Source organism: Gobius niger, assembly GCF_951799975.1.
Source record: "Gobius niger genome assembly, chromosome: 20".
Lineage (NCBI taxonomy): Eukaryota > Metazoa > Chordata > Actinopteri > Gobiiformes > Gobiidae > Gobius > Gobius niger.
Window position 1 is genome coordinate 26,054,668 of NC_136871.1, and position 15,890 is coordinate 26,070,557.

At 39.9% G+C, this 15,890-nt stretch overlaps 3 protein-coding genes across 3 annotated transcripts in view; all 3 read right to left on the reverse strand.

Annotated features, from left to right (window-relative positions):
• Positions 1 to 1,924, reverse strand: LOC306979735 (E3 ubiquitin-protein ligase DTX3L-like). Its single transcript, XM_079578831.1, has 4 exons — positions 1,746 to 1,924; positions 732 to 1,465; positions 250 to 467; positions 1 to 175 (listed from the first exon to the last, which is right to left on the reverse strand). The coding sequence occupies exons 1-4, from the start codon at positions 1,807 to 1,809 to the stop codon at positions 106 to 108; spliced, it is 1,086 nt and encodes a 361-aa protein (XP_079434957.1). The 5' UTR covers positions 1,810 to 1,924; the 3' UTR covers positions 1 to 105.
• A 3,815-nt stretch (positions 1,925 to 5,739) lies between these two features.
• LOC306979642 (uncharacterized protein) lies at positions 5,740 to 11,227 on the reverse strand (the record flags this gene model as incomplete). The annotated part of the gene is made up of 7 exons (XM_079578675.1): positions 5,740 to 6,124; positions 6,199 to 6,416; positions 6,771 to 8,069; positions 8,161 to 8,315; positions 8,588 to 8,774; positions 11,035 to 11,079; positions 11,195 to 11,227. The coding sequence occupies 7 exons, from the start codon at positions 11,225 to 11,227 to the stop codon at positions 6,055 to 6,057; spliced, it is 2,007 nt and encodes a 668-aa protein (XP_079434801.1). The 3' UTR covers positions 5,740 to 6,054.
• A 2,618-nt stretch (positions 11,228 to 13,845) lies between these two features.
• The window catches only part of LOC306979643 (uncharacterized protein), a 28,113-nt gene continuing 26,068 nt past the window's right edge, over positions 13,846 to 15,890 (reverse strand). The window contains exons 45-52 of the mRNA XM_079578676.1: positions 15,745 to 15,816; positions 15,570 to 15,656; positions 15,349 to 15,522; positions 15,017 to 15,150; positions 14,660 to 14,791; positions 14,494 to 14,593; positions 14,367 to 14,416; positions 13,846 to 14,079 (exon numbers count right to left, since the gene is read on the reverse strand). Coding sequence (XP_079434802.1) covers positions 14,052 to 14,079; positions 14,367 to 14,416; positions 14,494 to 14,593; positions 14,660 to 14,791; positions 15,017 to 15,150; positions 15,349 to 15,522; positions 15,570 to 15,656; positions 15,745 to 15,816 — 777 coding nt within the window. The 3' untranslated portion in view covers positions 13,846 to 14,051. The remainder of the gene's footprint in view (positions 14,080 to 14,366; positions 14,417 to 14,493; positions 14,594 to 14,659; positions 14,792 to 15,016; positions 15,151 to 15,348; positions 15,523 to 15,569; positions 15,657 to 15,744; positions 15,817 to 15,890) is intronic.

Below are 15,890 nucleotides of genomic sequence, written 5' to 3' on the forward strand. Positions count from 1 at the left end.
AGGTAAAAACCTGATTCCAAAGTATGTGGTAAATTCAAGAATAACGTCTCTCTTTAAGAGACAAATATTATGCAGTTCTTTGTATTGAAGCAGAAGATGGGTCGATCACTTGATGCCTTTAGCCTTCAGCTCATCCTTGACTCTGCTCAGATAATGAGGATCAGGATAACCATATCTGGAATAAGGAGAAAAGTGTGTCAATTTATATTCAGTTGACAATTTCTATCTGTGAAAACATTCAACACATACCCCTCTGGTCCGCCGTAGATGTTTGTCTTATGGGAAATGTCATTCCATGTGACCATATTCTCTGCTCCATACGTTCTGGACGTCCCGACAGTGAAGATCAGCTTTTGGTCAAAGGCTTTCTTCAACAACAACAACACCTCATTGCCCTCTCTGTTGTCTGGTAGATACGCTGTTCTTTGTGCTCCATGATGCCACTTCCCAGGATTGGGATGTTTAGCCTGCAAAACAATGATTTGTTCAAGGTTAATACCTTTTGACAGGTCTAATCATTGTTGTAAAGACCACTTATACTGTAGGTTTATACTGAGCCAAGTGAAATTAATGCATAAATGCATTAAACAAAGATATACTATACTATAGCTTATGTAAATCAATGCAAGTATTTTAAACAGCACCACGTACAAGGAGAATTTGTTTGTTTTTACTAAATAAAAATAAAAGCTTTGCCAACATGACCATGGTTAAATAGTTAAGTAAATTACCGTCTGAGTTCCAGGTGGAATGTTATACTGGATTTCTATGGTGCCGCAGGAACCAAACCCCGGGAGGTTAGAACGATTCTTATGCCATATCATTTTTCCATCAGGCTGGTTTCCTTCCACTAAACCAAACACATCTTGGCAGACTGGACACGTGGGGCCCATACTTTTAACCGAACGCTCCAAGCAATCCTTACAAAATTCATGTTTGCATTTTTTTAACGTGGTCTTATTGGTGAACACATCCATGCACACTGGACAAGTTTCTTCTTCCTTCTCATCCCTCTTAGCTTCAGCACCTCTTGGCTTTGTGACAACCTCTTCAGTCAACCTTCTGGTGTGAATCCTGGTGCAATCTTTTCCAGGCCTCTCCTCTCGCTCTTTATCTGTGAAATTTGTGTTGATCTTGGTGCACCGGAGCAACTTACTGATTGCGACTTGATACTGCCGAGGCCCAAATACTGTGATTTCGTCTGACGTAATTGTAATATGACATTTGCGGTCGGTGGTTTTGAGGAATTTCACCGTTTCTGTCAGCTCTTCAAGACCTACTTTTTCGAGAGGAATAGAGACGCCACCAGATTCACAGGAGCATGACTTTGTTAGTTTAGTAACTTCTTCTGAAGCCTTGTTTGGATTTGCTTTGTATTCTGCTTGTGTAAATGGTGTTATTGAAAATTTCTTTCTTTCTTTAGTGGTCAGTTCTTTGCCGCTCAGGTACAGCAGCTCTTGGACGGCTTTCAAAAAAGGAAAAAAAAATAATACAAAAATTAAAATACTGAATGTGAACAACCATTCATGTGTTTTGTTTACAATGTGGAAGACTGACATTTTCATAAGAACAGTCTCTACATAATGTTCGACAGTGAAATCATTTAACATGTGCATTTCAAACTAGTTATGATATATTTTGTAATTTGGTGGTGGTATATACAAAAGCTTATTCTAAATCCTCACCCTTCACAAGGAAAGATATTAATAACTATCACATTAAACCAAGTACACAGTCAACTTTACCTTCAGGAGGTGTAACTCTTATGACTGCAGTTCTCCCGTCCTCAGAGATTTCAGTGTCCATCATGTCTACTGGGACACCGTTTTTGTTGGCCCAGGACAGCAGGGTCCTGGTTATGAGATGTTTAAATTTCTTTGGTTCAATCTCCTCAGGTGACCACAGTGACACTTTGAGCTCAGCTGTGTCTCCACAAGTCTTGAAAATATATATAAAAGAGCATGTAAAAGGGCAAAGTTATGAGTTTTCAGTTCAGCGTCTTCGTTTATAGTCTGTTTAAGACAGGGGTGTCCAAAGTGTGGCCCGCGGGCCAAATGCGGCCCTCAGACCAATTTTTGGTGGCCCTCGGGCTGCTTGCTGAATCGGTTCACATCATCAGAGATGGTCCTTTTTATTTAATATGTAATAATTCTACACAATTCTAACCTAACAAATAGCATTTTATTGTGAGACAGAGCTGGCATGAAGGTTTTAAGCATAAATAAAGGCATGAGGCACAATTTAAACCTCTGCTACTCGAAGGTTTTGCAGAACTAACCACCGACCCATGGCCCTTTACCCCGTGTATGCTCCAATAGGTGGCCCCCCATGAAAAAAGTTTGGACACCCCTGGTTTAAGGGAATCATGCGTTTTTCTTGACATGCTGCACAAGTTCCGGTCTGACCATAAACCAGGGGTGTCCAAACTTTTTTCATGGGGGGGCCACATATTGGAGCGTACACGGGGTAAAGGGCCATGGGTCGGTGGTTAGTTCCACGAAACCTTTGAGTAGCAGAGGTTTAAATTGTGCCTCATGCCTTTATTTAAGCTTAAAACCTTCATGCCAGCTCTGTCTCACAATAAAATGCTAGTTGTTAGGTTAGAATTGTGTAGAATTATTACATATTAAATAAAAAGGACCATCTCTGATGATGTGAACCGATTCAGCAAGCAGCCCGAGGGCCACCAAAAATTGGTCTGAGGGCCACATTTGGCCCGCGGGCCGCACTTTGGACACCCCTGCCATAGACTGTAAATCAAGACTATGAAGCCTCTTTTTGTAGCCATAGCACCTCAGGCTAGGCTAGGCTAAACTGCAAGATTGTTTTGGTGTTGACACTTTTGAGTTGTGATCTTCAGAATAATTAGACATACTGCACAAATGGACTCTCAAAACACAGTGAACCATGATCGTAAAATGGTCCTGGAACATTTGCATATTTTAGTGGTTCTTTTACTTTCACTTTTACTTGCATGATGTTGACAGAATAGGAACAAATAGATCGAAAAAATACTTACATGCGCGGACTCTACGTTACAGGCCATTTTGTTCACCTTTAAAACCGATCAAACAACAGCATGTTAACTTTGATGTCTGAAAGTAATTACCTAAACTCGATGTCTACTTTCTTATTAACACCTACGGCTTTTCCCGAAGGCGTCGTTCCAGCACTTTCGACAAAACAAAATGTCTTGAGTTCAGGAGCATAAAAAAAGAATAATAAAAATAAATCAAACAGACATGTAATAATAAAGAGGGGGACGAGTGCGGGCAATAGCTCCCCGTGCGCTGGTGTCACGCGCAGTTTTATCTATAGGGTGCGCACGCTGTAAGTGGGAGGGAGGGAGGATTAAGCAAGTGCGCGAGCTGGAACTGTGCGCGTGCGACCAGATAAAGAAATGGATCCATTTTCTTTCAAATTTCAAAACTGCATTCAAGTAATTTCAGCTCCTATTATTTGATATATTTGTTCCGTGTGTGGGGGCGGTTTGAAGGTTCAGTAGATGGGGCGTTGTTAATGGACACTGTTGTATCGAAAGGGAGGAAGAGGTCACTGCGCTATTACTTTTTTTATTTTCTGCCAAATTTTGTGGTGCGACTTTGTAATTTCGTCCACAGTTCAGTGTTAAGTGCATTACTGCGTCTTGTGTGTTTTCGGGCTGCACAGTATGAGGAAAAAATAGGCTATAACTTTGTTTAATATAGCAGTAATATTAGCAATATAAGATAAGATAAGATGGTACTTTATTGATCTCACAGATGGAGAAATTGCATTCGATGAGAGAGCATCCGGCTGCAGCACCCATTCAGTGCGCACCACTCTTTTTTTTTTCTTTGGTGAAAGATGGTTGTGTCGCGGCCGCCATCTTCACTGTTTTGGTCACAGGAGGAGCACTGGTTGATGGGAAATCCGTAGATGATGACCACGGCGGTGGAGCTCTTGCGCTTGGCCACGATGTTCTTGGCCACACAGGTGTAGTTGGCCGTGTGGGACAGACGCGCCTGCTTGATGATCAGGATGGTCCACGGTGATGTAGAAGTTCCTGTCCTCGGCCGGGTCGATGATCTCGTTGTCCTTCAGCCACTCCACCCGCATGACCTTGGAGGATGGAGAAACTGTAGCTGCCCTCTGTCTCCTCTGATCATCTGAAACGGTGCACCGCCTCCTGGGCTTGTCCCTGTCTCAGAGCGTGGTGTCCTGCACTGGTCAGCTCCACCTCGTCCTTCCTCTTCCTCCTGCACAGCTCCCTCCACAGTCTATCACCATCTCCTCGTTGGTCCCTTTTGTTGTTTCCTGTAGCTCCTCTTGTGACGCCTCCTCCGTGCTGCAGGTGTGGGGGCTCTTGGTGCCTCTTCACTGTTCAGTGTCCCAGAAGAAGATGTTTGTAGATCTCAAATGGGTTTAGCTGATAAGCCAGCAGTTTGTTTACCTTCAAAAAGCTGCTTTCTTCAGGACCATTTTGGTCTCTCAAAGTAAACAAATCCACCAAACCTCCACAAAAACACGGTAAAGACGTTCAAAAGTATCCAGAAAAACAACGTGGTTTGCTGAAAAAGGCAAACAATTCACTGGAAAAGGCAAACAATTCAGCTGCACCAGGAGAGAGGGAGGTCACTTCCTGTTTTCACGTCGCCATATACGCTGTTTTGACAGAATATAAATTGTATTTGAGCAGAAATCCAGTCATGTATTTATGTGACAAACTTGTGTTAATCAATACTACCATGGACAAAATTGGAAATAAAATAGCTTTATTGTCCAGCCCTCAAGGTTTTTCTCTGTGGGTTGATCTCCCTATTATTTTCTTTCTGTGTGGCCTGTTGCTGCTAAAACTGCTGCCATTGTGGTCGCTCCTATGTCCTTTTAGCCTCTTTGTCCCAAAATGCTGCTTATTGTCCAGAATGAAACCATCCACCATGTTTTAGCGCATGTGCGAAGTGACGTCACCCCGTAATGTACCTTCGTTTTTTAATTTGATTGTCCGCAAGTCCTGTTTTTAATGTCTTTTAGTCGAACAAGGAGTACAATCATTTGACCTAAAGTGAGTCGTGCATTTTCAGACTTGTTTTTGATCGATCCTCGCTGTGTTTTTTAATGAAAGTTGACACATAGCTTTTATAGTACACGATGCATGGAGGCTCAGACTTTCTCCTGGAAACAGAGTATTCTTTCATTTTCGCTGGAGTACTTTACAAACTAAAACAGATATTGTTATAAATAAAATTTAAAAATTGTACAGAAATCAAGTTGCAGTGGTGTGTGTGTGTTTGTTTCATTGCAAACAGGCCTAGTGGATAGTTGAACACATTTAATAACACAATGTGCTTTGTAACACAACCTTCTGTATTTATTTAGTCTGGGGAGCAAATCAAGGCGATCATGGCTGGAGTTCAGTATGTGGAGATTCACAGACCTGTGCACAATAGCTACACTATTCACAACTCAAACCATAATCTAAAGCTATAACAGCAACTGCAGTATGTGCGTCATCATTTGGAGAACAGTCCTTCACAAATAGTACAGAAGTTAAGGTGCCGTTAGTGTGTACTTTATCCTGACATTACAACAATAATAGATCAAAGCACATAAATAGCTACAAATCGGTTTCAACATAAATCAAAGTCACTTCTGAGCCAAATACAATTAAAGCAATGAATCGTGAAGAGTTATCATGCCGTTTCAATTTCTGTCTCTTGTAGCATCATGGCTTAACATTACATTGCCGATGTGCTTTCCCAAGCAACCTTCTTCATTTATCCAGGCTGGGATCAGTCCAAGTGATCATGGCTGGAGTTTGGTGTGTGGAGATTCACCTGTGCCCTGCACAACAGCTCTGGGAAGAATCACTTCACTAAACTATCAGAACCTAACAATTATTAAGATTATTTAAAGGTACAGAAGGCACATAACAGCAATAGCCGTTTTCACCTAAAAGGACAAAGCTCTTTTTGACAGTGTAGGAAAAAACTTGATTCCAAAGTACGTGGTAAATTCAAGAATAACGTCTCAAATATTATGCAGTTATTTGTATTGAAGCAGAAGATGGGTTGATCACTTGATGCCTTTGGCCTTCAGCTCATCCTTGACTCTGCTCAGATAATCAGGATCAGGATAACCATATCTGGAATAAGGAGAAAGGTGTGTACATTTTTATTCAGTGGACAATTTCTATCTGTGAAAACATTCAACACATACCCCTCTGGTCCGCCCTGTGTGTTTGTCTTGTGGTGAATGTCATTCCATGTGACCATATTCTCTGCTCCAGACGTTCTGGACGTCCCGACAGTGAAGATCAGCTTTTGGTCAAAGGCTTTCTTCAACAGCATCAACACCTCATTGCCCTCTCTGTTGTCTGGTAGATACGCTGTTCTTTGTGCTCCATGATGCCACTTCCCAGGATTGGGGTGTTTAGCCTGCAAAACAACGATTTGTTCAAAAGTTAAATGTGATCAACAAATCTAAATACTTTGTTATCTTTGCTCCTGTAACTTGGTATTCATGGATTTTAATACCCTAAGACAGGTCTAATTATTGTTGTAAAGACCACTAAGTCTCATTAAGGGCTCATATGGATTATTAGACACTCAGCTTAGGATGAAAGATTTTTTTGTAGACCAATAAAAGTACAAAGATATACTATACTTTCTAACATCAATGTAAGTATTTAAATACAGTGGCACAATGTACAGGGAGAATTTGTTTGTTTTAAACAAATATGTTAAAAATAAAAGCTTTGCCAACATGAACATGGTTAAATAGTAAATTACCGTCTGAGTTCCAGGTGGAATGTTATACTGGATTTCTATGGTGCCGCAGGAACCAAACCCCGGGAGGTTAAAACGATTCTTATGCCATATCATTTTTCCGTCAGGCTGGTCTCCTTCCACTAAACCGAACACATCTTTGCAGACTGGACACGTGGGGCCCATACTTTTAACCGAACGCTCCAAGCAATCCTTACAAAATTCATGTTTGCATTTCTCTAACTTGGTCTTATTGGTGAACACATCCATGCACACTGGACAAGTTTCTTCTTCCTTCTCATCCCTCTTAGCTTCCGCCTCTCTTGACTTTTTCTTAGCGCCCTCTTCTGTCAGCCCTTTGCTATTCTTGTCTCTTCCTCCATCTTTGGATGTTTTTCCAGTGGCTCCATTTATATCTCCATGTGCCGTGTACAAATCCTCCTCTTTATCGTCATCATCGAAAGACCCATTGGTTTGCATCAATTTGGACCGCGTCACCTTCTGGTAGAGTCGAAGCAGCGCTCTGATGGCGTGGCTCTCCATCGACATGTTCTTTTCTTGTTTATTGTAACGGACTTTGATCATTTTTTTGCCGCGAGTGGTGTCTGAATCTCGGAAGCTCACGTTGAACTTCTTCTGGATATTGTCAAATTCCGTCATGTGTAGATTTGTAATGACTTCCCAGTAGTGATCTTCAATTGGCAACCCATCACTGACAAACAGGTCTTTAAAGCTTGAAGTAATTTTAATTCGATCAGGAGATTTGCGATATTTGTCAGAAGCATTTTCTTGTCTCATGATGCTACTTCTGCCAAGCTCCATTCGCTCCACATCAGTGACATTTGTGTTGATCTTTGAGTCATAGTTTTCATAGTCGGTCAAACTTGTGCTAATCTTAGTGCTTTTTTGGAGCGACTTGCCAATTGCGACTTTATACTGTGGTGGCCCAAAGATAGTGATTTCCTCGGAAGAGATTGTAATTTGGCATTTGCCGTCTGTCGTTTTGAGGTATTTCAGCGTTTCTTTCAGCTCATCAAGACCTACTTTCTTGAGAGGAATAGAGAGGCTACCAGATTCTTTACAGCAGTTTTGGACAAGCTCTGTGAACTCCTCTGAGGCCCTTTTTGAGTTTGCGTTTTTCTTGTCTGCACTGATTGTCACAGTCACAACTTCAGTGATTTTGACGCCATTTTTTTTCTCTATGTCTCGTATCTTGTCTGGGTAGATGTTCTTCATGTACCAATAAGGACCCAAAGCAACGAGAAAAGGATATTGGCTGGCATCATCTGTGGGAGAACTCTTATCGCTCGATTCCTCTGAACCCTTGACGAAGGGAATTAAAAAAACTGTCAATTACAAGAGTTTTACAACCCAAGTGCATTTTATGTACACGTGAAACAAATCTGGGGCTCACATTGTGTGCCTTTCGCGGTGTGGGAAAGGAACGATCCCCAGACGGTTTCTTGTGCTCTTGAGTTTGCTCCTCCTGCTTAATTGCTGTTATTGAAAATTTCTTTTTTTCTTTGGAGTCCAATACTTTACCACTCAGGCTCAGCAGCTCTTGGAGAGCTTTCAGAAGAGAAAAGTAATACAAATTACAATTCAAAGCTACAAATATCGGCTGGAAAGTACATTAGAAATACACTTTTAAATTATCATTTCAAACATTGAAAAAAAAGGGAAAAAAACTTTATTTTTACAATGGACAATAAATATATAAAGCACCTAAATCAATTAAAACATTGAATAATTATCTTTAAAATAGCCACATCTGATTAATTTAATTAGCTAAAAACTGTCAAACATTATTTTTATATTAGATCAAATACTGTACACTTTACCAGCAGCAGGTTTTACTTGTATGACCGCCGTCTTCCCATCGTCTGAGATCTCAGTGGCTGTAAACTCTCCTTTGATTTCATTGTTGTTGGCCAAGCTCTGCAGAGTCCTGGTTATGACAAATTTGAATTTCTTTGGCTCAATCTCTTCGGGCGACCACAGCCTCACTTTGAGTTCAGCATAATCATTCTAAAAGAAAATGTGCAAGCATGTTTACTCAAAATCATTAGTTATAGTGCTGTTTTATTCTAGCTATAAAAACAATGCAACTGGACAGTCAGGACACTTTTATGTGACAATCACGTTCATCAAATCTACTGTGGTGGGCTTGGCTGGTGAACTTCAGCTCTGTCCGCTTGGAGGATGATCTGGAATCAGGAGCGGACTGGGACTGAAAAACAGCCCTGGACTCTGACCAGCCTGGCCCAAATTAGCGTAAATGTGCACTTACCACCCGCCTTAAAGGAATAGGCCACCGTTTTTATATACTAAGATATGTTCTTAGCTCACTTTAGTCGAGTTAATATATCCCCGTCTGGTCTTTGTCCGTGCGCTCTGTCACGCAAACGGAGCACATACGCAGCCTCTCCCATATGTGACATAGCTCCGAAAAAGCTCACGATAGAAGCTACCAAGCTCTTCCACGTGTTCCCTATTTAAATAAAGTTACGTGAAGTGTTTTCATGCGAAGTATATTTACACAGAAATGTAACGTGTCGATTTTATAAGCAAATAAAAAGGGAGACTATATTGTGAGGCGTAATGATACGAGGAGTAAAACGTCCGCGCAGTAACTCCTAAAGGTTATTGACGGAAGTGAGCGGGGGAAGTCTTTAGGAGTTACTACGCGGACGCTGTGCTCCTCGTATCATTACGCCTCACAATATAGTCCCCCTTTTTATTTGCTTATAAAATCGACACGTTACATTTCTGTGTAAATATACTTCGCATGAAAACACTTCACGTAACTTTATTTAAATAGGGAACACGTGGAAGAGCTTGGTAGCTTCTATCGTGAGCTTTTTCGGAGCTATGTCACATATGGGAGAGGCTGCGTATGTGCTCCGTTTGCCTGACAGAGCGCACGGACAAAGACCAGACGGGGATATATTAACTCGACTAAAGTGAGGTAAGAACATATCTTAGTATATAAAAACGGTGGCCTATTCCTTTAACGGAGCGCATTTTCTCCAGTTCGGCTTTACCCAAATCTAAAAGCTTCTCGGCTGGAGAGCAACAGTGTAACGCCTCATTTGAAAGCGGAGACCTACAAAGTGATTGCAACTTTTTGTCAAGTCACCGCATTTTTTGTCATAGTTTTGTTGTTTCTTCATTACTTTTTGTGGCTTTTTGTTAAATTTTTGTCACTTTTGTTGAATTTTTGTCCATTTTGTTGAATTTTTGTCACATTTTGTTGAATTTTTGTCACTTTTTGTTAAATTTTTGTCACTTTTTGTTGAATTTTTGTCACATTTTGTTGAATTTTTGTCACATTTTGTTGAATTTTTGTCACTTTTTGTTGAATTTTTGTCACATTTTGTTGAATTTTTGTCACATTTTGTTGAATTTTTGTCACTTTTTGTTGAATTTTTGTCACTTTTTGTTGATTTTTTGTCACTTTTTGTTGAATTTTTGTCCATTTTTGTTGAATTTTTGTCACTTTTTGTTGAATTTTTGTCCATTTTTGTTGAATTTTTGTTGAATTTTTGTTGAATTTTTGTTGAATTTTTGTCACTTTTTGTCCATTTTTGTTGAATTTTTGTCACATTTTGTTGAATTTTTGTCACATTTTGTTGATTTTTTGTCACTTTTTGTTGAATTTTTGTCCATTTTTGTTGAATTTTTGTTGATTTTTTGTCACTTTTTGTTGAATTTTTGTCACTTTTTGTTGAATTTTTGTCACTTTTTGTTGAATTTTTGTCACATTTTTGTTGAATTTTAGTCATTTTGTCTTGAATTTTTGTCACATTTTTTCTCATTTTTTTGTTATGGTTCTGTCACGTTTCCGTTCCTTTTTCCGTTGCTTCGTTGTCATGTTTTTGTTGACTTTTCATCACATTTTTCATCACATTTTCTAATGCTTTTTCCGGCACATTTTTGCTTTGTTTTCATCCTCTTTTTCTCGCTATTTTGATGCTTTTCTTTTTAGCTTTCAGATTTGGGTAAAGCTCGGTTGAGGCGGGACCGGCCGCCCTAGAGCCAGTGGCCCTTCTGTGCTCCTCCAGAATGGACATATGGCCAGTCCGCCCCTGTCTGGCATTAGTTTGAAACCTAGAAACCATAACTAACCCCCTGTCTAGAGTTTGCTTTACTCGTTTGAAGGCATTTGGGACGACTTTCACATTAAGTATTTGGTACAAGTTTCCACGGCAGCTTGTCACACTTGCCAAACCTGCAAAACACCAAGTAGGCTATTGTAGAAGTATGACACACTTCTTTTCATACTTACAGCTGCATCGTCAGATTGTTTTGGCAGAGGTATTTTAGTGTGATCCTAAGGGAAGCAGAAATGAACAATAAAAAAAATGGAAATCTTACGTTCTTCAATATTTCTTTCACTTTATACTTTCACTTTAGTTTATAGATTATGTGTCATTAAATATACTCACGACATCCATAGGTTCTTCATCGTTGCTTGCCATTGTGTCCAACCTTAAATAAAAACGCACATTCGTTATTTTTGAAACGTCATTAACTTAAGACGCAGCTTTTATGCTTTTAACTCGACGTATCTCGACCACGGACTGTGCTTTCGTTTACGGACATCGACAGAAAGCGTTGCCAAAACAGCTACTTGAGCTCACTTTTATATTGAAATGAGTCTTTACGAAACTTACGTAGGGGTTTTAAGGCTAAAAAAGAACTGGCAAAGCGTTAAAAACAAAGAAATGTTCTCACCGTGCGCAGGACTCAGGAGTCACGCAGTTCTTCCGCATCAACGAAAGTGAAACTGTGCACAGAGCTGACGTCACCCTCGAGGCCACGCCCACTTGAGTACGCAATAAATATGTAGATTTGACGTTTTTACCGAGAGGATCTTTTTCCTCACGTCATAAGATTTTTTTTCCAACATTTTTTTGATGGGTGTTCAACTCATTTTTGTAACTTTTTTGTAATTTTTTTTATCATATTTTTGTAATTTTTTCGTCAATTTTTTCGTCAATTTCTAATCAATTTTTGTCACTTTTTTGTCACATTTTTGTTTTTGTTTTTTTCATTTTTTATCACATTTTCGTCAATTTTTCGTCAATTTTTCGTCAATTTTTCGTCAATTTTTTCGTCAATTTTTAATCACATTTTTGTCAAATTTTTGTCAAATTTTTAATCAATTTTTGGTAATTTTTTTGTCATATTTTGTCACATTTTTGTTATTTTTTCGTCATTTTTTTGTCAATTTCTTGTGACATTTTGTGACATTTTTGCCACTTTTTCATACATTTTTTGTCACTTTTTTGTCAATGTTTTCTCACTTTTTTGTCACATTTCCATCATTGTTTTGTTGCTATTTTCACAGCTTTTTCCCCAGAAGCTTTTGGACTGGGGTAAAGCCAAACTGGAGAAAATGTGCTCGGTTCAGGCGGGAGTTAAGGGGTTAAGGATTAGGGTTAGGATTAGGATTATTTGTATTTTTAGACAAACTAACTCATAGATCTATACAAAGTCACAGCAGACCGTCCCTCCGGAGCAGACGATCTAGCACTAACCTTTATCAAATTGAAGTATCTTAGCATAGGTTTATTTCTGACTTGTCTAAGATAACCCATAATTAAAAATAGGTTTCAACCAGTTTTTTTTTTTTTGAAGCCATCATTAGGCCCATGACTTAATAAGCATTTATTTTACTGATTATCGGCGTGTTTATTTATTCGTGAAACAAAAATGCTTTTCATATAGGTTGAAGTGTCTATGTTTACTTGTATTTATGGTTCTCTAATAATATTATCGGACCAGAAAGCAGAATGAAACCCGCACCTGTCCCCAATTAAGTCCTTAGTACTTAGGACTAGCCAGTAAAGCTCACTGAGTACGTGAAGTTCTTATCTTTCAAATGGCACGTTCACACAGCCTACTCTTGTTCTTGTGGTTGCGGCTTAACCCCCACCTGAACCGAGCACATTTTCTCCACTTTACCCAAATCTAAAAGCTCCTTGAACAAAGTGTCATAACAACAAAAGAGCAATAAAAACGTGACAAAAAAAGCGATGTAAAAGTGACCAAAATATGTGACGAAAATGCAACAAGAGTGACCGAAAAGTGACAAAACTGTTGTGGAAGAAAATGGATGGATGGATGAAAGTGTGGCAAGAATCTTATGAAAACCCAGCAAAAAAAAAAAAATGAAGAAAAAGATCCATTTAGATGAGCTTTGTAGGTCTTAGCTTTCAAATGAGGCATTACGCTGGCCTATAGGCTTAGGGACCTTATGGATTTGGGTAAAGCTGAAATGGAGAAAATGCTCTCGGTGAAGAGGTTAAGGCAACCCATTCAGTAGTCGCCCGAGTGTCTTAGTTAAACCACAGACAGCAGCTGATTCATGTTCCTTCATCAGAGACATACCTGGAGTTAAAGTAGTAAGTTAGTAGTAAAGTTTTGCTCAGGCTTCAGTCTAATTCTCAGGAGCCCAAAACATTCCGTTACACCTGCTGATGTCATGAGGTGGTGTCGCCCTGCCCAGATCAGATTACTTCAGTACTCACATTGCCTCTACTTCCTTGTACTTGCCTTACTACATACTAGTAACTTACATTACTATAAACTTACTTACTCCAGTGAGTGTGCAAATGTACTTTTATTTTTTTTGGTACATCCCTTCGAACAATACATTCACAATCTGATCTTTCCAAATAATAGCTCAATCTCTTTATGACCAATATACACAAAACTCATGTAGTAACAGTCTCAAAACATGGGAAACAGTTCCAAATAAAATATATACTGTATATATAAAAAAAAAAATCCTTCATCTACTGCTTTATTCTTCAAATACTGAAATGGCAACAATATGTCATTTTTATGCTTTTTGCAGCAAATTAAATACTTTTAATCATTACTTCTTCACGGTAAAACTTCAGTCGCTGTCTTCAAGAGCAGTTTGACCATTGTACAGCTTGGATAGCGTGGTTTTCTTTGGTGGATATATTGGCTGGCCACATCATTAGGTACACCTGGCCATCGGCAAATCACCACAAAATAAAGCCACTTGCACTGAATGGATTTGTGTTATAGTTGTAGATTAGGTTCAAACTAAACACACCTTCGTCTCGGTCCGTCTAATAGACCCTACGGGACGTCTACGTTACTCAATGAACAGGTGCACTTTAAAATGTGGCTGGGCCATGACACAGAGCTGCTGGGTAAAGGTGCAGATACAGAGGCCGGGGGAGAAAGGCATCGGGGTGAGTTGCTGTAGGCGTGGCACAGTGCAATGTTGCAATAGGGAATCAACAAACAGCAAAGTCAGACAGATTATTCAGCTTCATCCTTCAAAGTGAACCTGGAAGACAGAGAGGAGAGAAATGAGGCACAGAAATGCAATTTGTGTTGGGGCTAATGAGCATTTTTATGACATGTTTATATATTTATTCCAAAGTATTACTTAGTATGATGGGGAAATGTAGGCCTGTGGGTATTTATTGTAGTTTTACACAAGTTAAGTGGCAATTTTATGAAGAAAAAGTTGCTGCATAACTTGAGATTGTGTCAAAATTCACAAGTCACAAAATGGACAGCCCCACAACAAGAGTTTGTGATCAGTGTTGTTGCAGGAAAGTTTGCTCTCACCACTGAGTAACTCCAGGCGTCAGGTTCACTTCAGCTAACTCAATCTGAACCTGCGTGAACATAGGCGTCATGTTAATAACTGTGCACGTCCCACTCGCATCAGCGTCCATTTGCAGAGCACTTGTACCTGTCCGATCACATCAGGCCCTCTGAAGGAGCCGCTGTTCTTCACGGAAACACCGAGGCGCCGCTGCCTGGCCTCTTCCAACGAAACGTCATACTCGAAGCTGTGTTATCGTGACAAGATGAGACTACATGTCAAGAAATGAAATGCAGGAAGTCGTTTCATTTACCTCTCATTGAACTCCGGGTCCAGGACTTTCTTCTTCACTGCTGTTTTTCTTTTCGCGGATTTGCTTTTGTCCGGGAGCAGCATGAGAGAGACGTAGCTGTCCACTCCGTCCTTACTCTGAGACAGCAAGTCCCTGCGAAAACATGACTTGACACTACCTTAAACCGCACTGGGAAGTTTCTGAAGTAAGCATAGACAATAAAAGTATTTAAGATAATGCCAATGACACTTGCTTGGAAACTGTCAATATTTTTCAACACATTTTTCTTGAGTATTGATAACATGTAATAAAATACCCATGTGTGTTACTTTTTTGGCTTCTACAAGATATTTGAAGTCCAGTTTATTTGAGTCTAACCTGCATTCATGCACCGTGACGACGAGCTTCCTCTCCGGAGCAGCGTACGACAGAGATATCTTCACCTGACCGTTTCCAGAGGCAGAAGGCAGAGTCCCAGACAACATCAGGTCCACCAGACTGGAGTCCAGGATCTAGCACAACATTTGACTTTTTAATGGCATAGAAGGATGATTCATTCAGGTGGGTAACAATGACTTTTCTTGAGCAACATTTTCCATAAATTGCACTAACATAGTTTTATCACATCATACTTAAGTACAATTAACAGTTTAGTCAGATGGTTAGTCAGTCAGCAACATCTACAACTTTGCATATCCACGGCTGTGTACCTTGAGTTGAGCCCTGAGCAGGAGCTGACTCTGAGCCAAGGCTCCGTCCAGAGGAAACCACTGATCCAGGACCAGCTCGGGTTCAGAGAGCAGAGACCGGACCGGGATCACCAGAGAGCCCATGGGCTGCTCCCAACCACTCGACAACTGCAGGAGGAGGAAAAAGGTATGTGTTAATTAACCCTGAGCAAGTTAATGGACTGAGCTAGATAAAGACTTGCCTTCACTATCAGCATGTCACTTTTGGGATCCTTGATACTGAAGTAGAAAGAGTCATTCCACTCAGGGTTGGATGTGCGCTCACACAACTAAAGAGAAATAATATTATATAAACGTTCCCTGTAATCCAATATTGCATCCCCATTGTAACAGATCTGTTTTTGCATCGCGCTTTACCTTGGATTTGAATGAAGTTTGCCCAACAGCAAGCTCTGCTCCGGCTTTGGGTTCCTTTCCACTTTTCTTCAGCTGGACACAATAGAGTAATACTATTTTTTTTTGTATTTGTTGTAAAGTATATGTGTATGCAAACAAATACCATG